General features: G+C 41.6%; 1 protein-coding gene across 1 annotated transcript in view; it reads right to left on the bottom strand.

Moving 5' to 3' along the window:
* Positions 1-332: 332 nt before the first annotated feature.
* abcb7 (ATP-binding cassette, sub-family B (MDR/TAP), member 7) overlaps positions 333-26,245 on the bottom strand; it is a 32,730-nt gene continuing 6,817 nt past the window's right edge. Inside the window, exons 5-16 of the mRNA XM_033632885.2 lie at positions 19,697-19,829; positions 16,633-16,901; positions 15,880-15,968; positions 15,592-15,679; positions 11,558-11,732; positions 10,517-10,674; positions 7,315-7,478; positions 6,356-6,485; positions 5,788-5,959; positions 4,043-4,146; positions 3,211-3,318; positions 333-1,842 (exon numbers count right to left, since the gene is read on the bottom strand). Of these exons, the coding sequence (XP_033488776.1) occupies positions 1,624-1,842; positions 3,211-3,318; positions 4,043-4,146; positions 5,788-5,959; positions 6,356-6,485; positions 7,315-7,478; positions 10,517-10,674; positions 11,558-11,732; positions 15,592-15,679; positions 15,880-15,968; positions 16,633-16,901; positions 19,697-19,829 (1,809 nt within the window). The 3' untranslated portion in view covers positions 333-1,623. The remainder of the gene's footprint in view (positions 1,843-3,210; positions 3,319-4,042; positions 4,147-5,787; positions 5,960-6,355; positions 6,486-7,314; positions 7,479-10,516; positions 10,675-11,557; positions 11,733-15,591; positions 15,680-15,879; positions 15,969-16,632; positions 16,902-19,696; positions 19,830-26,245) is intronic.

Below are 26,245 nucleotides of genomic sequence, written 5' to 3' on the forward strand. Positions count from 1 at the left end.
CTCTGCATCGGTTGCAGAGGGACGCAACGCCTCCACAAAGCCCTCTGCTTCGTAGGTAATCAGAAGCATAAACCTTGCTTTAGAGTTAAACCATGTAAGCACGTTGTAGTAGAAACCCAAAATACTAGTTGTAACCTGAAAACTAGCATAATATGACACCTTACAATGACATTTCTTCTTTAATTTTAACCTTGTGACCCGTCAGTTTTTTCTGATAACCAGTTAAAGGAGTCACAACTCCAGATACCTATACATGTTGTTTTTATTCTCTTACAGTATGTGTGAACCATATAACAAACCCTTTTCAGAACAAAAGCATAGAGACCTCGTTATTTAGATAAAGCCATTTATTAATCTGTCTGCAGCGTACTTACACAGTCAACATATAGTCCAGAATACTGTGACAAAGGCTTTACATTGTGTGTATCATACAAGATTAATAATCTGTTGATTTATAGATACAATAACATACCAAAGTTCTTAACAAAATGTGCATATCACAGCCAAAACAGCCCTCAGAAAATGAGGACATACATGTACTGTCAGTTTTTAAATATTAACATTTACATGTAACCTTCAGGAAGAAGTCTCTGTAGTGGGATCATACAAACCAAAAAGCTGTCTAGGCACTGTTAAAACTCCATAACTTTTTAACAGAAGAGGCCCGTCAACCAAGGCTAAATGATATGACTGTGAAATGTTCCCAGAGGAGACTTTCAAGTTGTTGTCTCTTAATGTGGCTCCAAATGTGGTGAAAAGCGTTCATGATTTATTAGAGTTACTTCTTGTCATTCTCAGAGCGTTATATTTACATGAATGTGACTGTGACATACTGCTAATTCACTGGGGAGCTATTTTGCATGTTCATGAGTCCAAACATCCATATTACGCAGTGAATCGAATCGAGAAGACTTGATTATCTGCCAAATTTGATATTTTTAGAACATGCATTAAAAATGTCATGGGCAATGTGCATTATGACTGAATCCAATTTAAGCATCTGCTAAATGAATCAGTGTTATTCAAACCACATACTGCAAACCATTCTTTGTAACTCACTATATTGTAATAGATGTGCGCATCCTTAATATAAAAAGCAAACTGTAAGTTAAGTTTATTATGAAAATAATTAAAAAAATTTAAATCAAATTTTGTGTCAACATCAAGGCATATGTAAGTCATTATGTGTACTCTCATCTGTTTCCAGTGCAATGGAGGATGTCAATAAACCTGATGTCAAAAATGAGGAGGAGGGGGGGGGGGCAACCATGTTGACTAACAGATGTCTTACACACACGTATGTGATATACAAGGTCTCTTATGCTTGGCTTCAGCTGAGACAACTGGCATAGAAGCTCCATCTCTGGACAACAGCCAGTGCTAAACACACTTGCTCCCTGTTCTGCTCCTCCTCCTTCACTTTGGCGAGCAGTGGCCTTTATTCACATGAGGAGGAGGAGGAGGAGGAGGAGGAGGAGGGATAGTCACATGGGTGGGGAGCTTGGCTTGAGTGGGTAGTGGGGATGTACCCCTTCTCCGCTCCCTCCCAAATACTACACAGACCAGGGATTCCAGTGTAGGCCATCTGTGAGGGATGAAGAGACATGGAGGTGGCAGCTTCGATCAACAGGAGCAGTTCCCACAGCCCTTGACACTGTTGAGGATCTCCTCCTGCAATTTTTTCCTCTCCTCCTCCTTTTGGGAGAGGCGCTCTGCTGGCGGCTCGGCCGTCCTCTTGTCACCGTTGAGGATTTTGCTGTTCTGGGTGTTCCACAGGTCTGCGTACAAGCTGCCAGGGGTGCTGAGGAGGGTGTGGTGGTTGCCTTGCTCTGCCACTTTACCCTAGCCGAGAAAAAAAAGAGCAGGGAATCAAGGAAAAAAGAAAACCTAAGCATGGTGGCAGAACACACGAAGTGAAGGAGTCCTATAGTTAGCATCTCGTCATGACCGCACAACACTGACCACACTCTCTGCGGAGAGTCAGCTCCCCCCTAGAATCCCTGCCGCCTCCCCAACAACTGTTGCAATTCCTGTCGCAAAAACATGGCCTCGCACACACACACGCATCCACACGCAACAAACGACACATCCCTCCCACACAGTCAAACACAAATGAAGGCACCCCCTTCCCCCACCTCCCATGAGCATGCAGAGGTGTTGGCATCATCTTTAGTGCACCCAAGATGAGCACGTGACTGCTTCGGCTCGTTATTTTAATGAGCACCCCAGGCAGTCCTCTGCTGGTGACACCAGCGAATGGCATGGCGACATCACACACAAACATGCCTCCTCGCCACGACCCTCTGATCCCCGCCATCTGACTCTGGAAACATGGAACGACACATGCTCACTCGCAGCAGTTCAAAGAAACCTCTTCTCATTTTATCCTATCCGACACTGGTGGAAAATGTCACTTGATCTGTGTTACATTTCATATTAACTCTTACTTTCCACATAATAACTGACTTCAGTCTGTGTCTTTTCGTGCTTTGCAGTGTCTCAAGCCCAACTCGTTAACGTACTGCAGCATTTCTCTCTCAGCTCGGATGTCTCTCTCTGATGCACAATACAGTGATGATGCACCAAAAAGATTTTTAAAACATACTCTATGTCTCGGTGGCACCTTCAGCCTGACTTAAATGCATCTGACCACAAACTGTATAGATAAACCGTGTCAATGGCATCCTCCATTAAAAGGCATGTTTAGTCCTGGATGAGGCCTCATCAGTGTCTGGGAAGCTGGCCCATACATTATTAGTCACCGAGACAAACAAGACACGCCATCTGACCAAAACAGCCAGTCGAGTCTGACTGCTTTAATGAGCCCTTATGGAAAAAATAATGCATCCACTTCTACCAGCAGTGTCCTGTTGTTGTTGAAGTTAATGAGAAAAGCTAAACAAAGCGTGTTTTCATCACGTAAGTTGTAGAAAGGTAACTCAAAATAAATGAGTGGCAAAAGCAGAGGCTGCTGCTAAATTCTTGTTGCCGGTAGATACAGTGCGCTGAAGGTCACACAGAGTGCAGGTCATCATCCTTCCCTTCAATGCAAAATCGTCTAATTGGACTGGCAATTAACACAGCGCATGTTTATACTGGTAAACTCTGAACTGTCGCATTATTTGCTTTTTATGAACCTGACATTACAACTAGAAATGTTAATCAGAGAAGGTACGAGATCAAGTAAAAAATAAGTGGATGAGTTCTTACCTCGCTGAGCACTATAATCTCATCTGCGTCTACGATTGTGGAAAGCCTGTGGGCGATGAACATAGACGTTCTGTCCTTCACCATCTCCTTCATTGAAGTCAGAATGTTCTGGACACACACGCACAAAGACAAATAGTTTAATCACTCTGTTAAGATTAAGAGTATCCCCTGATCCAAAAGAAAATAGTTCCCCCGGTTTGCAATAATAGTGGTTTTCAAACAAAAAAGGGAAAATAGGTGCATGAATGACAGGATATATATGAAAGTACTCCAATACTCTGATTTGAAGAAGCTAAGTCAACAGAATGTTGCTCAGCAACATCCACCTTCATATGCTTTTCTTTTCAGTGTTTACACATGATAATTTAAAAACAACTTTGTGATGAGAAGAAACTGAAAATCTCAATTAACAACCACGTCTACTGCCCCACTCTTTTTTCCTGAAGTTCAGAGAGGGCATGCTGAACTTTCTCATTAAATGTAACATTTACAAAGACTGTGGGGTTTAAGCTGAGCTGGAGATTAAGTAGGAGAAAACAGTGGCAGGTGGCAGGGGAGAACATGGGGGTGGTGTTTGTGTGTGTGTGTGTGTGTGTGTGTGTGTGCAGGGGGGGGGGGGGGGGGGGGGGGGGAGTGTATGTCGCAGCAGGTATGTGACGCAGGAGTGAGCTGAATTATTGTGTACCTCCAGCAGGTGACTGAGTGGGTGTTTGTTCTGCAGGCACGGTGAGGTGTCAGCCCGTACATGCAGCAGACAACGGGCATTTGTGGGTATGTTATGTATGCATGCCCGTGTCTGCCTGTGTGTGTGTTCATGCACTATGAGGCCCACCTCTTCTGTGATAGAGTCGAGGGAGGATGTTGCTTCGTCATAAAGGAGGATGGGTGGATTCTTTAGTATTGCACGGGCAATGGCGACACGTTGCTTCTCCCCTCCTAAAACAAAACACCAAATGTCAAAAACAAAAGCAAAGCAGGCCAAAGCCAAAAGGGTTGAAATATGTGAGGATACAGCAGGTCTCTCTCTGGCCCTTCTCATCACATAATTACCTCAAACGGAGGGCTGGTAAAACAGACTTTCGTTTAATTGTGAAGAAAAATCAGCAGGACCCAAAGATTTCTCCCACTGTGTCTGACTCGGCCTTTATTACATATGAGCTGTGTGTGGCCTCTTGAAAGCAAGCGGCAGATACAAATATTGCTGGCAGTGGAGAACAGCAATGAAGGAAGTTAGCCCAGACTGGCCCCCCTGAACCCCCCCCCCCCCCCCCCGACAAACTCACTGGCAGCTGTCACGTACAGCAGCAGTGAAATTAATGAGAAGTTAGTCATGTCTTTATTTTGTCCGTTCTCTCACTCACTCAGTCACTCCACATAAAGAAATCTGTGCTGCCAGTAATTGCATCTTGAATGTTGAGTGAAAGTGCTCACACACTGTGTGTGTTAAACACTGTGTGTTAACGTGGGCTAAATGAGTTGCAGAGTGATGATAGGAGCCAAATACTACACAGTCATGTGCTATCACTGCAGATCAAATAAGGCAACATGCCATTAAACAAGTTCACACACTGCGCAGACAACAAAATAACAATGGTGCAGCTACAGATTAAGTCTCGTAATGAATCTCATAAAATAAGGTCAAATTTAATAATTAAATTAAGTTTAATGATCGCCTTCTTTTACAAGACAACAGCTCATAATCAAAGTCTTAAAAGTAATGTTCGGCTGCAATAGTTGGGCAAACATTTTAATAAAATCTGCAGCTGTGCAAATTTAAATATTCCTCACAGTATTTTGCAGCTTACATTTATTCCTCAAAACCTACAACATGGCAGCTGCTATCATAATAAACTGTATATTCATGCCAGCAGATGAAAGATAATAAGGATGGTGAGTTGTTTAGGCTGCTATACTTTGCTTCATTTCTTGTACTAACTGTATAGAGATGACCATGTTTACAAAGGTTCATTTTCAAATATCAAAACAATATAGGGTTAATACTTTAAGATCAATAATAAGACAATATTTTGGTATTTTAATAGGACTATTTCTGCTTTCATAAAATATCTGGTGGTCACATAAAGTGTAATGCAGTTAGGAGTTCAGCTACAGCTGTAACAGTTAGATAAGGTCAGAAAAACTAAATACTATATCCAAAATCAGACCTCGTATAACAATATCAGTATTATCTTTGAGCTGAGATTATTGAGTTGATTCATCTGCAACAACTTTGATAAAAAAATAATTGCTCAAGTCAATCATAAAACAAACTGCAGAACTCTCTGTGCTCCAAGATTTGCAGCTTTTCTCTTTGTGCATCACTGTAAATCAAACATGTTTTTTATGTTTTAAAGACTAAAAGATTCATTTTTTAAAAAGAGAAACCACAGTTTAATTCATAATGAAAATTAACTCTAGTCGCAGCCTTATACTAGAACAATAAACTGGACTTATTTCTGGGTTATACATGTCTTAACTTTGTATACCATCCAGGGAAATACACAAAACACACAGCTCTGTAACTTGCTTCTGCAGAGGAGACCATATTTAAACAGTAGTCATCATAGCACAGCTAACCTGACAGCTTGAGGCCCCGCTCCCCAACTTGGGTGTCATAGCCATGGGGCATCCTGAGGATAGCATCATGGAGGCCTGCTAGACGCGCCACTTGGTGCACCTCCTCTGGTGTAGCGTTGATGTTCCCGTACTGCAGGTTGTAGAAGATGGTGTTGTGGAACAGAACGGCATCCTGACAACAACACAGTTAGAGGGAAAAAAAAGAGGCTTCAGAGAATATTTTTATTGCAGCAGAGGACTGCAGATACAAAGACGAGGGTAGGAGGGAGAAAGAGAACGAAAGCAAATGACAAAAATACTGTTCATGTACCATCTGTTCAAAGCTTACTGCAGTGAAAAACTAACTGAATTCAGCTTATTTCTAATGCTGTTGTAAACTACTAATGTTACTTTGTTCTATGCTGCCCCCTTGTTGTATATAATTATCAGTAATAACTCAAATATATTTTATGTTCTACTGGAAAAGTTATACGTAGACAGAAGCACAGTTCATTTGTGGTAAAGAAACTTTAAATAGTGAAAAACAAATCACAGTTTTATTTTCTTAATGTGTAAGTGTGTCTCAGACCTGAGGTACAACCCCCAAAGACTTCCTCAGGCTGTCAAGGCTGACGTCTCGAATATTCTGCCCCGCTATGTAGATGTTCCCCCGCTGGGGCTCGTAGAAGCGGAACAACAGCCGCACAATGGTGCTCTTCCTGCAACCAGACATGGAACCAATCATCAGCATCATTCTGTCTGTGAGCTGCACCCCCACAGTCTACTGATGATATCTGATGATATGACTGGACATACAAACAAGGTGACACACAACTGGCTAAAGGTTTGACAGTCAGGTGGAAAATTCACAAAGAATGGATTGCTGCCGCTGATGGCACCATGAGTTGCGCATCACTCGCAACCGCCCTGTCTCCAGATCAAATTCCCAGAAGATATTATACAGCTCAAGCATGCCCATGAAGTTTTGAAGCTGAGTGCATTTTGCCCTTTTGTAGCAATTATACTTGTCACAAAGTATAAATGTTACCTTTGCGCTAAGAACACAGTAGGCAGAAACAGAAAACTGACATTTTCTGCTCACGTGCTACAGGTCCTGACTGAAGAGGTGCAGAGGCATTCATCAAAATTTCAGGGAGACTGTAAAGTCTGGGTGTGACACTCCTACAAGTACTTCAGTTACCATCAACTCAGTGAAAACACAATAACTTCACTGTAACTGTGCGTGGCTATTAGCACTGATCTTTGTGAATTGGATTGGGTTTTTTCAATGAGGCTCATTTGCATAGAAAGGGGCCAATTTTGCGCCAAATGTATGCATATTACCTCATTTAAATCTGTGCAAATAGCACAGGAGCAATGAGATGCTATTTGCTTGGCAGTGCAGTTAGGGTTGCATTTCAACATTTGCAGGTGCTTTGAGAATTTCAGTGTCTTTCTGTCTTATTTATGTAGGTAAAGCAAATGCTTTAGCTGTGCAATCCTTTTGTGAATTTGCCCACCAGTGCACTTCTGTGAAAGATGACCTACCCTGACCCACTGCCACCAACGATGGCCACCTTCTTCCCAGCAGGCACTTCGAAGGACACTCCGTTTAAGACCTTCTGGCCCTCAAGGTATTCAAAGTAGACGTCCTCGAAGCGGATGGTGGCCTCCTGTGGTGTGATGGTTAATGCCGGGGCCAGATCCCTCTCCTAGAGAAAACCATCAGAGGGTTGAGACAGACGAAACGCATGATGCAACGTTACTCCAACACCTTGTAAAGGCGTATAATGCTGGAGCACAGAGCAAACATGGACTGCATAAAGCAGAGACATTCTCAGTGAATTCCAGAGGTCGTTTCAACCGAATCCTCAGACGCTGCCCTTCATGGTGACTGAAGGATCAATAGGCGTGAAAACTTTCGGTACATACTGAGCTGAGCCATAGTGCTGAGATGCAGCCAAGGTCAGCAGTGAATAAAGCGCTGTCCTTGCCCTGTGAGTAAAAGCCTGTTCTGCTTCGTTTCTATACTATCTAATAACAACATAATCACCCACAATCCACCTCAGCCAATTAAACAAATAACTCATAGTCCATTAGTATAAACAGATGATAATTTCACACACCCCCAGCATGGGAAAAAAGCCAAAATCATTTATTTTTTATTTTGTGGAGCAGTTTCAAGTAAGGGGGTGTTTAAAATTATTTTACATCTACATAATAGGCCAATGTGTTCCACAAAAAAAAAAAAAGCAAAAAAAAAAAAAAAAAAAAAAGCATTCAGACAGTAATGGCCTGCTGGGCAGTGCCATTCCACAGGGAATCACAATGGAGAGGAGTATTACTGATGAGTGAAAAATAACTGGACAGATTCATTTCTCTTACTATAATTACAGGCTGGAGACGGGAAAGGCATTCATATTGTTAGACAGCAGCAGGCGCACATTTGCACTTAAATGTGCTCTTCTGACGCAAGATGGGCTGTCGTGTTGTGAGAAAAAAAGAAATAAATGCAGTGAAACGTCTAAAATGTCTCACAAATACAACTGACAGCTATGACTTTGAAGAAACGGAGGACAAACGTCTAAAATCTGAACTGTTTTTGGCAATTTTTAAGGTTAAAGAGCAGAATCTGATTTTGACTTTGTATTTCTGTGTGTTTTTAAGGTGAGTTCACAAATAGAGAATTTAATATTAATGACATAAAGTAGTGTCGCAACACCATATAAACGGCTGAAATTGTCAGCAACTATTTTGATTATCATTTGTCATTGAAGACAAAAAAGCCAAACATTTGTTGGTTTCAGGATTCAGGATTTAAGGATCTGATGTTTTTCTTTGTCATATATAATAGTATATGGAATGGGGTTTTGGACTGTTGGCCATATAACACAAGCAATCTGAAAATGTCACCCTGGGCTCTGGAAAATTAAAAATTGTGTTTTCTCCCAATTTTCCAACCTTTTATGGACAAAATCATTTTTTTGATGAATCCAGAAAATAACTGATAGGTTGATCAATACTGAAATTAATCATTAGTTGCAGAACAGGGCAATGGAAAACTTCAAGGGGATGTTGAAGAGCACAGGACTTGAAGGCAAGAGTGTGCACAAAAAAGGTTAGCCTGCCATCGCTAGCCCAATTCGCAAATATGAATCAGTCTGAAGCCTCAGGGTTTTTTTCACCATCCAAGGGCCGTTATTACTGTTTGTAGACAGACAGACCCACAGCCAAACACAGCAACAAAACATAACGTAGCAATGAGCGACGGACAAATGTAAACAGACTACATTATGCAGAGATGAGCTGCAGTGGTGTAGCATCAATATGTCTGTGAATAAATGCGGCCATTTTTGACATCAGAATTTGAAACCAATACTGCAACAGGAATTTCCACATAAGCTGCAGCCATCTTGGTTGTTTTTGAAAATGCCTCAGTGATGCTCCACTTTAATAAGCTAGGTTTAGGCTTGCCGTCGTGTCCCTGCATGAGGGTGCACAAGCCAAAAATGCTGTCATCACATATTTTGCGTTACGTGTGGAAGCTCCACAAGTTGTCAGTAGGGCTGCAACTAACGATTATTTTCATTGTCGACTAATCTGTCGACTATGTCTTTTATTAGTCGACTAATCATTTTATTGAAAAATGTGTTAAAATGTTGAAAAATGTCGGTCTGTCTCTCCCAAACCCAAAAACTTTGTCATCTAATGTCTTGTTTTGTACTCACGCCAAAGGGTTTTAGTCCACCGTCATGGGAGAGTGTGTAAAGTATTTTGGAGTACTTTTATAGTACTTTTGTATGAAAAATTAATCAAACCGATTAGTCGGCTACTAAAATAGTCACCGATTATTTTAATAGTTGATTAGTCAACGATTAGTCGACTAATCGTTGCAGCCCTAGTTGTCAGTAGACTAAACGCATCTGCTAGAGCGAAAACATAAACTTGCAGATACGTCTTGTTCCCAGACTACAAAGAGGTGCCTTTTGTTATGAAAGATAATAAACTTAGGCAAAAATGAACCTAATGAATTTCAACCAAAGGAGCTGAAAACAAAACATTTACAAGTTTCCCTGCCTTCCACAACTTGACAACGAAAACAGGTGAATGAGCCCTAACGCTGTCTGACCAGATGATCGGCACAAACAGTAAAACAACTAAACTCTCTAATTTCATCATAGTTATCTTTAGTCAGTGATCATTTTAATCAAATCACATCCCCATGGAAAACAAAACTACACACATAAAACAAGCTTGTGTTGCTGTTATTTCACTGAAATCAATGATTGAGAAAGATTGCAACTAGTCAATAATCTGAGTAAATCACCAAAAAACAGCCAATCTGCTGCAATCTGTCATAACACCCTGACATGTGAGTAATGTCATGCTCTACAAGTGGCAATAGACGAGGAAGCACCTGAATCCCATCAGGCATGTAATTACTGTGTTTGACTGCAACCTATCATTTTTTACAGCACATGTGGATAGGTTAGCCATGTCATACGGCCAAGAATAACTCACGCCTGTGTAAAAATCTTTTACCACTTGTGCAATTAAACATTATGTGTCGTCTCGGTAAAAGGCTTTGTTTAGTTTTTCAGATTTTCCAATGACCTCTGTATTCACTTTCTATTGTCTACAGGTCAACTGTTTTCTATTGTTGGGGGAAAAATGTAACCAAAAAAAAAAAAAAAGATTTTGCAATTTACCGCTACAATGCAGAGAAGTGTATGTCAGGCCGACAAGTTACCTTGATCTTGGTGTCGACGCTGAGCAAGGTGAAAAGAGTGTTCATGTCTATGAGGGCCTGCCGGGTCTCTCTGTACACTGTGCCCAGGAAGTTGAGGGGCAGGGAGAGCTGGAAGAGCAGGCCGTTCACCAACACCAGGTCTCCCACGGTCATCGTACCTACACGACAGCGATGGCACAATTCACAGACATGCACATAATCTAGTTCTATTGTATCATGCATGTATCTTTGAATACAAGATCTATTAAAAAAATAACGCTCAAGCCACTTCTTCTTTCAAGTTGTGAAAGCAGACAAAGCATGTTACAGTCTGAATCTATCTCCACCCGCTGTGATTTCATTTTCTGCATCAAGGCTGTTTTATTTCCTATTCATGCCACTTTTTCATGCTTGCTGTGCTTTGTTCTCATTTAGTTTCTATTATCCAGTTCAGTCAGGGTTTTACTTGCCATTTTCATCTGTCCATGTGATTTTGTTTTGAGGTGTTTTTTTTAAAGCTTTCTTATTTCCAAATGCACCATTTTTTTATTGTGCTGTGGACACAGATTATAAGCATGAAGAGGTAAATTCAAGTTAGGCGATGAATTTTGTGCTTTTACACCTCGATGCTATCAGTTTTTTTCATGATTCGTAGATCTTGAGAGAACGATTTTCCAAAAATTGAAAAATCCTTCAAACACAGACACACAAACACACTAGAGCTGCAACTAACTAATTTTCGATTCTTGATTTGTTGTTTGATCTATAAAATGTCAGAAAATGGTGTAAAAAAGGTCGATCAGTGTTCTCAAAGCCCAAGATGACATCATCAATTATCTTGTTTTGTCCACACCCCAAACATATTCAGTGTACTGTCATGGAGGAGTGAAGAAAATATTCACATTTTAGGAGCTGCAATTTTGACTTTTTCTTTTTTTTTTTTAAATAACTCAAACCAATTCATCGAATATCAATTTAGTTGCCAAATAATCTGATTACTTGACAACTAATCAATTAATTGTTGCAGCTCTAACACACACAGACAAACACACACTCACTCACCTGCCGAAATGCCCTTGCTGGCCAACACCATGATGGCAGTGAGGCCGATACTGAAGATGGCACTCTGGCCAAAGTTGAGCATGGCGAGCGTGGACGTGGTTTTTAAAGAGGATGACTCATAGATCTTCAGGTATCCATCATACCTCTCAGCTTCATAGTTCTCATTGTTGAAGTACTGCAGCCGAGATGCGAGACATGCAGAGGGAGGAGAGTAGGGAGCACAGGGCACGGAGACAGCAAAAAAGATTCACATAAGGAAAGAAAGTGCAAGTCAAGAGAGAAAGATGGAGAGACACAAAATACGGTTAAGGTTAAAGTTTAAGGAAGCATGGAGAGAAGTGTCAGGCAGACAGACACTTTAGCGCAGCCTGCCTCAAGGCTGCATTTGTTCTCTGTGACCGCTCTGGGCGTAGTCTGGGTCTGAGTTGGCCTCTAAAGCACTTTTTCATGTCTTTGTATCTTCATCTCCTCCCCACTGATCTTAAAGGATGTGGAGGGCGGTAGAACAAAATCCAGAGCCTGCTCAGCAAAGCAGCTTTGGCAGAGGAAAGTACTGACTGTGACAAAAGAACAGTTTATAGAATCTAATTGTCAGGAAAGCCTTAATATCACTCGCAAGTTAAACAAGAACCGCTGCAGAGGATTCATCACTGACACTGTCGTCAGTCTCTGTGTTTACATCTGTAGCAGCTTACACAGACACCTACAAACAGAGCACAGATTGCTCTTAAGTGTTACACCACACAAGCAGCACTAATTCTGATTAAGACATACAGCGATCATTTAGAGGGAAAAAAGCCTTGTGAATCAGCCACAAGCACATCTCTTAAAATCAGCACATAAAACTACGCCATGATCATAACAACGACCCTCAACTCTACTGCCAATTACCTAATATTGCTGTTTGTTTAGTTTGCACTATTGTTCCTCTGCTCTGGTTAAGTGGGCGATTTGCTTCTCTAGCTAACGGCAGTGGTGCTGTGCTGCTACCGACTTGCCACTGATTTGCATATAGGGAAATGCACGAAATCAGAGAGGGAGAGGGAGTGAGAGAAAGAGAGAGGGAGAGAGGGAAGAAAGTAGCACATGGAGGACAAACAGAAGCAGTGCAAGGCACCGTGTTCAGGTTCTCATCCAGCCCTTTGTGAAAGTGGAACGGATTTCTGAGTGGGCGGAGATCTAATTACATATGCACACTCACAGCTCAGAGTGATGCTAAATCCGGCCGCATTGGCACAGATGACACAAAATAACACAGAACAAAACGTTAAGAAAAACAGGACGCAAAATAATACAGCAAAGAAAATAACATGGGTACAAAAATATATCCAGAACAGCCTAACAAAGCACCCAAATCTGGATGGTGATTATGTTTGTATGTGTGCTCTGTACATTGAGGTTACCTAGAAAGAGGCTTAAAACTGCTAAAGATGAAGATTCAGGATAACCATGCCGCTTGTTGGTTGTTGGCTTGCAATGTTTACATCCGCACCACATCACATCAGTCAGGTGTCTGTGAGAGCACACTCACCCATAATCCACCCTGGCTCTCAGCAGACATTTCTATTCAAAATAAAGCCTCCAGTGGCAGAGCCTTCCAATCCAAAACTATAACCGAGACACTATTTGGGTCATTGGCTAAACCAGGAAAATAGCCCTGAATGTCCAGTGATAAATGTCTCATTGTTTGTAGCAACTGGAGTGACACTGACTGTGCTGCATGGACACAAAATATTCAGTTCTTTGCCCTTAGTCCAATGACAACATTCCTGTTAGGCTGTTTACATACCTAACAAAAATGGATATTCTACTAATAGTCCTGTGTACAGGCAACCGTATTTGGCTGTGTTATGGCTGTGTTTGACAGAGGTTGATGCCCTAACATGTCCTTTATTGTGTTAAAATATGAAACAGTGGACAGCTGGAGCCACTTGTGCCATTTTGCTTCTGTGAGTCAACTTTTGCAAACTGCATTAAAAACCCAAGTTGACATACATGTATATAATCTGAATGTGCTGTATACATGTCCAAAGAATGTATCTGAAAGTACCAAACTCTTTACTTTTACCTGTACCAACCAAATTATGTCCACTACCAATTAACTTTAAATTAATCTGTGCCAAATGATACCTTTGATACCTCAAAGGGAACCTGGATGAGAAGGCTGCAGTGGAGCTCTGCTGTGCTCCATGACCGGCTCCTAATCTGCAGTGATAGTTTTGGCGTCTGGTCTATTTTCTTTTCTATTTTATATTAGAAAAAGCCTAGCATCACTGCTGTTTGTGTTTTTTAGTTTTTTAAATACCTTTTCAATTATTTGTCAGTTGTGTGTAAACAGAGAGCAAGAGAGACGAGCAGACACACATACATGCACACAGACACACGAGCAGAGAGGGACAGATTAGCTCTACGTGTGATTAGAAAAGAGCAGAATTGCTTGTTGACCAGAGCAGAGATAAGGAGAGAGTGAGTGAGACTATGTCACCTCTGCAGCTTGTTCAAAAATTCCATTTTTGTTATTTCAGAAAGTGTCCAGAAAAGGTACCATTGAGTATAAGTTCACATGTGAATGGTACCAAACCCCACTCAAAATAAGACCTAATTCTGATTATCCAAACTGAAGATCCTCTTTACATCATCCGTATCAAATTTGGTAGTATAAGTATATTAGTGTACATGTAAACATAGCCATTTACAAAAAAACCTCACACTAAAAGAAGGAGCAAAACAGAGTCTGAGAGTACAAACACAAACAAAGTAAAAACTCTTTTTGTGTTTGTCACATGTGTGTGTAAATGGGTCAATATAAACCCTGAAAAGATTACTTGATTAGTTGATCGACAGAAAATAAATTGACTTTGATAATCAAAAAGCCATTTTTCAAGCAAATATGCCAACCATTGTCTCGTTCCATCTTTTGAATTGTGAGGATTTGCTGCTTTTCTCTAGGTTTTTTTTTATTGTTGTGACAGTTAAATGAATATCGTAAGGTTTTGGACTGTTGGTCGGACAAACAAGCAATTTTAGGACGTCATGATGCGCTTTAAGAAATAATCAAGAAAATAATTGGTAGATATTTTGATAATATATTCGTTAGTTGCAGCCCTAGATAACAATGAGCAAAATTTGTACAGCAATATGAGCAGAATTACAATCATGATAATTATAAATGCATTACTCGATGTTAATAAGTGTTTGTTTCAATAGTCAATAAGGGCCAATATTTACAGTAGTATCACATGATAAAAGTTAAACTGCTCATCCCTTTGAATAAACTTGGTGTCATTTGTTTAGTTGTAAGAACTGCTAACCACAAACAGAATTTCGTCACAGTACAGTTATATAGAGAGGCAATAATCAATCATATTGAACTGTTGGCTAGCCCTCATTGATTCTGATCAATACCACTGTTTTTAAAGCTGAATATCTGAGTGTGGAGTTAAGTTTGCAATAATTTTACCAGCTATTAAATTAATCTTTGATCAGACAGGCACCAGGTTCCACGACCGCACTCCCTACCTTCATCTGTGGGCTCACACTGGTGTGACACTGCTCTATAATAATAACTGGAGGGAATGCAATAACCTTTAAGTAAACCTATAGTAGAGATTGGCGGTGACTTTCCACCCTTTCAGTCCTTTCAGCCATAAATTCCACTCCTCTCGCTCAGAAAGGTAAACTTGACTTTTAGCTTGTACTTGTTATGATAAGGAGTTTGTGTGTGAAAGTGGTGAGAGTCAGAGGGAGAGAGGCAGAGAGAGAGCTAGGCAGAGCTTTTCTTTGATTAAAAGGCAAATTCTGACAGTGGCAATCATGCCAGTGAAACACCATTATCACAGACGAGTAAATATTTGTTCCCGTCAATATGCCTGGCTTAAGTGAATAGAACAAAAAGACTAGAGAGGAGGAGATAAAAGGAAAGGGTTGATGAGGGGAAGGGGGTGGGGATGAGGAGGAGCTGAGAGAGGAGTGTATGGTGGCAGGTGTGTGTATGCCTATATATGTGTGGATGAGTGGGGGGGGTTAGATCTCACCTTAACGGTCTCATAGTTAAGGAGTGAGTCAATAGCTGCGTTTCCAGCTTCATTGTCTGCTTTATTCATCTCTATCCGGAAACGTGTCCTGTGTGCAGAGACATGACGTTACAGCTTTCTTACGTTTTTTTCTTATTTATCATTTCAGCCAACGAGGGAACATGTTACTGACAGCACAGACAGCCACAGAACTATTTACTGAATCCCTTTCAGTGATAACAAACATTAGCAATAAAAGCACCAGTTGAACAAGAGTCAGACACAGGACTCAAACATCTTCATTGTTACCTCCACTGAGTGACGAGAATGGTGAAGAGGGTGTATGCTGATAAGGTACCCAAGGACACTGCTGCAAACTGTCCACCACACCTGTAATACTGCAGAGGAGAGAAAGCAAAGACAAAACAAAGCACGCTGTGATAAAAACTCGAGTGACCACATCAGACCAGCGGACTCCGACGTTGGCGTCACACCGCATTCTGAGACAGTACTGTTTTTGACCATTCCACTATGAAATTGAGTGTTACAAATGGAGGGGAAACTACAAGAACTAATCGTGCTAATGCTTTAGCTATTTGGGCAATGAAGTCTGCCGTCATTACAGGCAAGCTGACATTATGGTCCAGAGTGGAATAATAGCACAGAGCTATAGACGAGCTGCTCTTTCAGTGGTGGCCAAGGAGGGGGGCATCTGTTCAGGGCATACTCCGCATGAGGACATTAAGCTGCAACAAAGCTTTGGGATTCATCATTGACGCTAATGGGCTCTGTGTTGCCACCAAAAGTTCATGGGGATTCATATTCCATTTAGAATGTAAATGAGACAATATCCCCGAAATTAATTTCCGGACAATCTGCTGTGAAGAGTGTCAAGGTGATGGAAAGACCTGTGCTAACATTAAGGGCTGTAACAGTGACAGCAACAAGAAATAAAAGACAGAAAATTGTATGCCATGTTTCTGGTAGCATCCTACAATGGCACTGAAACTTAAAATCAGCATTGTTAATATCTGTGTGCATGGATGTCACCATTAGACTCACCAAAATGGCACTGACGAGGGCCATCTCGAAGACTGTGGGTCCTAGATTGAAGACGAGTGCACTGAGGACAAAAGAGATGCCCCGTGTGCCACGGTCGATGGCCTTGGACAGCGCCCCTGTTTGGCGGCTGAGATGGAAACCCAGGTCCAGATTGTGCAGGTGGAGAAAGACATTCTTGGCGATGCGGCGGATGGAACTCTGGGCCACCTTGCCGAACACGGTGTTCCTCAGCTCGTTGAAGAGTGCTGCACAAGCCCGTGATGCGCCATCTGGGATAGCGGAGGAGATGGAGAGTTTAGCACACCTGCTGTGAAAAGCACGGAGGTTCACACAGCAGGGCCGGGCGCTATCAAGTGAGAACATATCCTCATTCTAAACACTAAGGACTGTTATGTAGCTCTAAAGTGATATGAGGCAGCAAAACAAGACTGTGACCCCAACCTCTCCTGTCTTGTAGGATGTAATGCAGTTGAGAGTAGAGAGGCTAGAGGCTTGTCAACTGCTCCAAAGTGAATGTCTGTATTAGGTGGCGGAGCAGGTTTTTTCCACATCATCTCTGGTCTGCAAAGCACTGCAGAGCTACAGCAGCAGCCTCCCCAAGCCTCTGTAATTACAGAGCAGGATGCTGTCTGAAGCCTCACTACCATGGCAGGCCAGCACACTGCAGACTGAGGGGAGGGGGGGTATGTGAGTGTACACAAGTGTGTTCAGTGTGTGTGTGTGTGTGTGCGGCAGGGAGTGGGCTACATGTGAGAGCAGAATACAAGAAGAGGTTTTAATAAGAGTGTCACAAAAAGATGTGACTATGTGTTGAGTCGATGAGCAGGCTTAATTTCACCACTGTCTGAGTCTAGACTTTTGTCTGGCTGATGAGTATGACGAGGGTGGATGCAAGCAACACAGCCTTTCTTTAAAGAAACAGTTCACTCCAACAGCAAAAATAGGCATTTTTCCTTATATTTGTGGTGCTGTTTATCAATCTAGATTGTTTTGGTGTGATATGTCTGCGTTCTCTTGAATGTAATTGAACGAGATGGTACTACTGGTAGCTCACCTAGCACCACTAACCTAGCTAACATTAGAGCTCACCCAAGGGGGACAATATCAATGTTTGTATTTTTGATTCTGGGGCGAACTGTCCCTTTAAGGTATTTTCATTTTTGCTGTTTGTAGCCCATATGAATGTGCACAAATTTTGCTAAGCCATGCTGACTTTATCATGTTCATCTTTAACCGACTACAGCTACAATAATTATTCAATTAGTCGATCAAGAGAATATGAATTACCTAATTTTTTAATAATCCATTAATCATTTCAGTCATTTTTCAAGTACAAATGTCAAATATTTAACATAAGAATTTGCTGCTTTTCTCTGTAATCTATGACGTTAAATGAAGAGTCTTTGGGTTCTGTACTGTTAGTTGGACAAAAGAAGCAATCTGAAGATGTACTTTGGGCACTGGGGAATTGTGATAAGATTTTTTTTATTTTAATTTTTGACATTTTATAGACTAAACAATTAATTGCCTAATTGTAAAACAATCTGCAGATTTATCATTAATGAAAATAACTGTTAGCTGCAGCTAGCAAATAGCGGTCATCATGGGAGCAGAGAGAAGACAAAATAGAGGAGCTGATAATGCTTGTGGCTGAATATTCGGAGTTATGGAGCCAGAGGACAACCAGACGAAAAACTGGACCTGGGATAACATTTCCACTATTTCCACCACTTCCAGTTGTTTTGCTACATCATGCTGCTACAAGCTAGCTTGCACTTCTGCCAGGGTTCACCGAAGCCCCTGCTTGGCACCGCAGCTAGAACCATAGAAGCAGCATCCGCTTTAAAAAATGCTTTGCTTTTTGGGGTCGATGCTCTTGCAGGTAAGCAGTTGTCAGGGTGGTTATTGCAGAGCAGTGTGAAAGCAGCTTGAGTTTCAACTTAGTAATACCCCCAATCTAATTCCAAGGAAGTCAATCATTTGATCCCTTTCGTTTCTCATAAACTGTTATACAAGGAGATGGCTAGCATCTCAAAAATTAATAGTCTGTGTTAGAATGACACCTGGCCTTCCTGTGGCGATTTCACCAACTTGTGTGAGTACACGACTTGTCTGCTAAGACCAAAGTCGGGGTAATAATCGCTCTGTCTGCTGTCTTCACGGGGCTGTAATGTGGCGTTAAATAGGAATGCTCATCTAATGAACATGTCCACGTCTGACAAGGTAGGATGAGCACTGTGCAACCTTTTCAGCCAAATTACACCCGTCACTGCGGGCTCCAAGTACCGGGCCTCAAGTGTCACAAAGAGGGAACAAAAAAATACCTTTCTTTAAGAGCATTCCCCTTCATTCTTCCTCGTCATCTTAATTTGTCCTGTCTGGAGTCCTGTTCATGTGCTCCAATTATTCGACAGGCAGCATTAGTGTGTAAGACCTAAGTGGGCTCATTAAAATAAGTGGCTACAGGGCTAAGTGTACATTGCATCCAATCTGATCTCACTCAAGGCCAGAGTGACTTGCAGTGAGTGTCAGGTTCACAATATTTATTTATTTATTTTTTTGCTCTTCATCAGCAGCTCAGAAAGATAAAATGCTCTCATTCTCAACTTCATATTCACGCTACACATCACCCCTGACTCCTCATGTATTACAGGAGCCATTTGGACAAAAAGAGAAAAAAGAGAGGTCTTCTCAAGGGATGGAGTGAAAGAAACATCCTTGGCCTTTGCATAACACTAAAAAATATCAAACTACTTTCAAAAAGGACATTAGCAATTTCTTCCCCACTGCTTTAGAAATGTATCCAGCTCTGTTTGCCTTGGGAGCACACAGGTATCATACTGCAAAGTCGTTGGCGCTCACGAGAGGGCCACGATGGTTGACAGAAGTGAACTCAGATGCCGAACAGAACACAAAATGTAAATAACGTGAGGGAGAGGCGGGGGTTGCGGAGCGGCATTGATATGAATGTGTTGGGAAAGGTCAGCCTGTAGATAATAGGCAGTCCCACGGTCCCCTCTGATGAGCGCGGCACCTGCCAGTGCAATACAAGTCTGGGACTCACAGCCAATCAACACGGCCGTTGCCATGGTAGCCACGGTGCTTGGCGCGTCATTCAGGTTCAGCATGTGTCCCGACATCTGGTTAAGCTCGTCCACTGCATACTTAAACATGAAGGGCACCATCACATTGGTGATCTGGGAAGGCAGAGAGGGAGGGGAGGAAGCATTCAGAGAAGAGGATGAAAAAAAAGAGACGGGAAATAGTTTCAAATAGCCTATTAGACAGTTATATGCTCAATACAGTCCTGTGACATTTTTCTAGTCCTCTGGAGCATCTCTCTGTTTATGCATGTGCTTAGAAAGATGGATTTCCACTACTGTTAGGCATTAAATCCAACATTACCAATTCAGGTGCAATTATGGATATGCATGTATGTACATGCGCATGCAGTATGCTGTGTAAGTGTGTGTTCCTCTCGAATGGTTGTTCTGGTTCTGGTGAGGTAGCTGGTGCTTCCTGCTAATGGAATTGAAATGGTTATTAGGGCTAATTAAAAGCACAGGGACAGCTGTGTGACTCAGGCAAAGGCGGTCTGCTGCGCATTAGGACAGCCAGAGAACACAGGAGCACACAGCAGAGTATTTTCATTTGAAACCCATTTCATTTGAACCTCTCGACCTCTAACACAGGGGAGGGCCTTTTTTTTTTTTTTACTTTCCTTTTTGTGCCTTTACTCCTATCAAATTCTGCATGATATAATTCTGATATAATAAAAGTAATAGCAATTATATTAAAAAGTATGAAAAATAAATCCATGATGACCTCGCTAATGTAAAAGGACACCTAATAATGCACCATTTAAGATGCAAAAGCTACATCCCCAAGGGTTCTCGCTTTATACACTTGAGTATTATACTCAGACAAGAGAAGTCCTCTGAGCCCCTCAAGGAAAAACAATATCTTTGCTACCAAGACAACAGAACATGACACAAAAATAGCCTGGGCATATTATCACAGAGGCCAAAACATGTCCTCAGTTTTACCACTAATACATGATAAGGTAGGATGTGCTCTTTTAATCCATTAACGGCCAACTGGAGATTAAATCAGCACCATGTCAATCTGTACCTGCCGACATCTCATCTCGTAATGGAGATACTGTGTCAAGTAGTGGAGGAAAGGCTTCGGGCTATCAAGAATTAGCCTAAGCTTATGGTATAACACACACGCACACACACCGGCACACAGGCAGAGAGGGCTTCATTTGAGGCCAAAGAAAACAAGAGCTTCTATATAATCAGTTATTTGAAATGAAAATGTCACTGATATTGTGGAGTGCAGAGGTGTGATGCACTGTAACCACATAATTATTCAGTTGATTTAAAAATTGTCTCCACACTGCTGGTGGTTTCAGTTCAAATAGACAAACTGCAGAAATCGAGGCTAACTCCAGCCAAGCAGGAAAATAGGAGGAGAAGATTGGATCGCATGTGTGTGCTCTCTCCTCCTTAGCGCACACACTAAGACATGCTGAGCAGCAGCAGTACATGCTTATTTAGGAGCTGTGAATCTGTGATTGTTTTCCAGGGTGTAAATTAGAGACCATCAACAAAAGAAGAGGAAATACATCATGCACTGATTGATGCTCGCAATTAGTTATTTAAAAATGAGTTCTAAAAGTATGCTGTTTTTAGTTTTATGCAGGTTCTTTACACAGTGTAACGAACTACAGGGAGCGCTCATGTTGCTTGAGTAACTGGTGGTCAAAGGAGAGATGCTATTTAATTTAGCCAGGGTTTGATTACCAATATTTCAACAAATTGTGTTTTGGCATAGTCCTGCACTAAAATTCTATGACACAGTGCTGTGACTCTCTGTACTGAGAGTATGACACTTAGACAACAACATCACTGTATGCCATTTTCAAAAATATGGCTATGGTTCTCTAAAAGAAGCTGGCATGAGCAGCTTGTAAAGCCATGATTAGGGTTGATGGTTGATCCTGAAAGTGCAGCAGGTCAGAAACCATCTTGTGCCAGCCCAAACTAATGAAATGTTCAACTAAACTGGTTTCTCTTAAGGTAGAAACACTGGCTGTTCTTTTCTAATGCCCCTGAACAACAGAACATTAACGCCTTCAATGAGCACAAATGACAAAATTCCAACCTACCTGAATAAACTGGCAGTTTATTAATATGTGATTTATTTCCTAGAGTCATTTGGGAATGAGGCTGTTCAAAATTGACCTGCTGCTTCAAATGTCCCAATACCATTTTGTCCTTTCCGATACAGATTCCATTACCCAAACTTGTGTATTGGCTGTTACCAAGAACCGATCCAATGACACTGTGTGGGACAACCGTAGTGCTGCCCCTAAAACTAAAGCCTTGCGTACTGTACATGTTGCCTTCTTGCTGGTGGGACTTTTACTGGAAATTAGTTCTTCTACACCGTTCTTAAACAGTAAGTGCCAGTGGCTGCACAGCGCTACTTGCTTTACAAGCTAACATTACGGAGTGGGGAAGAATTGATTGCAGGGAAGACTGCCATTTTATCCTGGCATGAAGCTTCTTTAAAGTCTATTAATAAATGACGTTGTTTCTAATAGGTGCATAGACTCAAGTGCTTGCCGATACGCGATTCAGCATTTGAGGCAGTATTGGAGGCATTTCAGATACTGGTATCCGTATCAGAACGACTCTAAAAAAGAAAACTAATTTATACCCTGGTGTGACTAGTGGATACGTAAAATGTATCATTTACCAATTTTTATGTTGATAAAACACAGAAAATAAAATATTCAAAATCACGTTTTATGTAGTCTAAACTGTGTAACTCCAAAACAGTGAGGCATTGACTTCTTTTATTTACGTACAGTACAGGCCAAAAGTTTGGACACACCTTCTCATTCAATGCATTTTCTTTATTTTCATGACTATTTACATTGTAGATTCTCACTGAAGGCATCAAAACTATGAATGAACACGTGGAGTTATGTACTTAACAAAAAAAGGTGAAATAACTGAAAACATGATTTATATTCTAGTTTCTTCAAAATAGCCACCCTTTGCTCTGATTACTGCTTTGCACACTCTTGGCATTCTCTCGATGAGCTTCAAGAGGTAGTCACCTGAAATGGTTTTCCAACAGTCTTGAAGGAGTTCCCAGAGGTGTTTAGCACTTGTTGGCCCCTTTGCCTTCACTCTGCGGTCCAGCTCACCCCAAACCATCTCGATTGGGTTCAGGTCCGGTGACTGTGGAGGCCAGGTCATCTGCCGCAGCACTCCATCACTCTCCTTCTTGGTCAAATAGCCCTTACACAGCCTGGAGGTGTGTTTGGGGTCATTGTCCTGTTGAAAAATAAATGATCGTCCAACTAAACGCAAACCGGATGGGATGGCATGTCGCTGCAGGATGCTGTGGTAGCCATGCTGGTTCAGTGTGCCTTCAGTTTTGAATAAATCCCCAACAGTGTAACCAGCAAAACACCCCCACACCATCACACCTCCTCCTCCATGCTTCACAGTGGGAACCAGGCATGTGGAATCCATCCGTTCACCTTTTCTGCGTCTCACAAAGACACGGCGGTTGGAACCAAAGATCTCAAATTTGGACTCATCAGACCAAAGCACAGATTTCCACTGGTCTAATGTCCATTCCTTGTGTTTCTTGGCCCAAACAAATCTCTTCTGCTTGTTGCCTCTCCTTAGCAGTGGTTTCCTAGCAGCTATTTGACCATGAAGGCCTGATTCGCGCAGTGTCCTCTTAACAGTTGTTCTAGAGATGGGTCTGCTGCTAGAACTCTGTGTGGCATTCATCTGGTCTCTGATCTGAGCTGCTGTTAACTTGCGATTTCTGAGGCTGGTGACTCGGATGAACTTATCCTCAGAAGCAGAGGTGACTCTTGGTCTTCCTTTCCTGGGTCGGTCCTCATGTGTGCCAGTTTCGTTGTAGCGCTTGATGGTTTTTGCGACTCCACTTGGGGACACATTTAAAGTTTTTGCAATTTTCCGGACTGACTGACCTTCATTTCTTAAAGTAATGATGGCCACTCGTTTTTCTTTAGTTAGCTGATTGGTTCTTGCCATAATATGAATTTTAACAGTTGTCCAATAGGGCTGTCGGCTGTGTATTAACCTGACTTCTGCACAACACAACTGATGGTCCCAACCCCATTGATAAAGCAAGAAATTCCACTAATTAACCCTGATAAGGCACACCTGTGAAGTGGAAACCATTTCAGGTGACTACCTCTTGAAGCTCATGGAGAGAATGCCAAGAGTGTGCAAAGCAGTAATCAGAGCAAAGGGTGGCTATTTTGAAGAAACTAGAATATAAAACATGTTTTCAGTTATTTCACCTTGTTTTGTTAAGTACATAACTCCACATGTGTTCATTCATAGTTTTGATGCCTTCAGTGAGAATCTACAATGTAAATAGTCATGAAAATAAAGAAAACGCATTGAATGAGAAGGTGTGTCCAAACTTTTGGCCTGTACTGTATGTCATTGTTTGCACCCCCCTCCCCCCCCCCCACCCCACCCCACCCCACCCAAATAATTTTCCATCAACATAATACTGTAGGTCATAAATGCAATGCTGTGTGAGCAGCCAACTGGCAGCTGTTGGACTTCAGAGCATCTTACCGACCATCACCATGAGCCAACCACATGACCAGGCCTTTCATGTCAATCATGTGTCCCAGCAGCAGTGGCAAACTACACTGACGAGCCACTGACAACTAGTAAATTTTGCCTAAGCCTGTACGGCACCATTTTGTAGTGAAACAGGTTTTATCTATACAAGAGTGACTCTGCAGCCTTCTCTTAAAACTCGTGTTAAGGCCTTTGCACATCAGGTCCCTGTTTTTCATGTGCTTTGTTAAAAATTTGTCATAAGACAACATGGAGTCACCAATCAGTGAGGGGATTTGTGGTCCTCTCACTTCATTAAAGAAGAAAAAAAACAAAAAAAACATTGAGTCTATCCAATTCTGAGAGGGCATCCAGAGCAGGAAGACTTTTACTGGCTGATGAAAAAGCTGCAGAATCATCCTGATCATTTCCAGGTCAATTTCAAAATACCAGTGGTCTGGTTTCATACACGATCATACACGATCCAACTGATCCTGAGCAGTGGCTGGCAGTTTGTCTATGTAGGTAGAAACACATACACTCACATGATTGTATGTGTTCATTTAATGGCTCTCAGTGGTCACACAACTCTCTAATGCTTTCGACTGATGCAAAATAAAAAGAAAAATCTGTTCCAAAAACTGGCGGACAAAAGCTTAGGAGTTTGTGTGCAAACGTGATTGATACAACGTGAGGTTGTATTTATTTTTAAAAGCGTCAATTTCTGACAAAAAATAGAGACTTGGTGTGCAAAGGCCTTAAGTGTTTGGGACATTTGCTGCTACGCAACAGCTGCAATTCATTCGAAATTCAGCAGCTAGACTTTTGACCAAAACAAAACGCTCACACACCACACCAATTTTGGCTTTGCAGCATTGGCTCCCAGTCTCTCTAAAGTGCTTTTAATCACATACAAGGCTCTGAGTGATCTGGCACCAGAGTATATAACTGAGCTTCTCACACCATACTGTCCAAACAGGTCTTCTAATCTGGGTCTTCTGACTGTTCCAAAGTCCAGGTTAAAAACAAAGGGTGATTGAGCCTTTGTAGTACTGGCTCCTCGGCTCTGGAGCAGCCTCCCACTGACCAACAGATCAGCTGACTACGTTGGCGTCTTTAAATCTCGTCCGGTATTTACCAGTATATCATCAGCAAGTTTCCCTTCTATGAGAGAAATAAAAAAGATTGGCAGAAGAGTATTAGACACAACCTGAGTCTCAACGAATGCTTCATTAAGGCTCTGCGGGAGGGTGGCGAGGAGAGAAAGGGGAATTACTGGACACTCAACCCAGCCTGCGAGGACATGTTTGAGAAGGGAAACTACAGGAGGCGCCGCAGGATGAAGCGGCCTTTAAGACCTCCACTGACGCACTTGCAGCCAGGGAAGGCCTTATGCATGCCTACATATATGTATGTGTATTTGAGTACAACTAGGTGTATGTATATGCGCTTTTATTATTTATCAGTATTGCTCTTGATTTGTATTTTCTTCACCTTAGAAAGCATCCTATGTTTTTAGCTTGAAAAGTGCTCAACAAATAAAGTTATTATTATCATTATTATTATTACTATTATTATGCATACTCAAACTTCTTGGTTGAACACATTCTTTGTTGAATCCTCTCACTTGTTTCAAAGACAGTAAGGGATTGATCTCTGAGCATTAGCAGCCTGATCTGCTCATAGCGTCTCTGCAGCAACAAGCTTCTCATCTTTTGCCAATGAATATGAAAAAAAAAAACATCTGTTTTGTTTAAAATGGTGATTGCAAAAAAGTTAATCTTGCGAGTATTTAAAATGGACTGTGTACCCACATTTGTGGTAAAGAGAAATGGTAAAATTTACATCTGGAGAGACTGAGATTTTATAATAAAGACAGACGCTGTGTTTTTAATAAGGTCTCACACTGAATTTTTTCGTATGTGCTGTGTCCAATGTAAAGCACCTTGCTGTGTAAATTCCTTTTACACGTTCCT

The sequence above is a fragment of the Epinephelus lanceolatus genome, chromosome 7, assembly GCF_041903045.1.
Source record: "Epinephelus lanceolatus isolate andai-2023 chromosome 7, ASM4190304v1, whole genome shotgun sequence".
NCBI lineage: Eukaryota > Metazoa > Chordata > Actinopteri > Perciformes > Serranidae > Epinephelus > Epinephelus lanceolatus.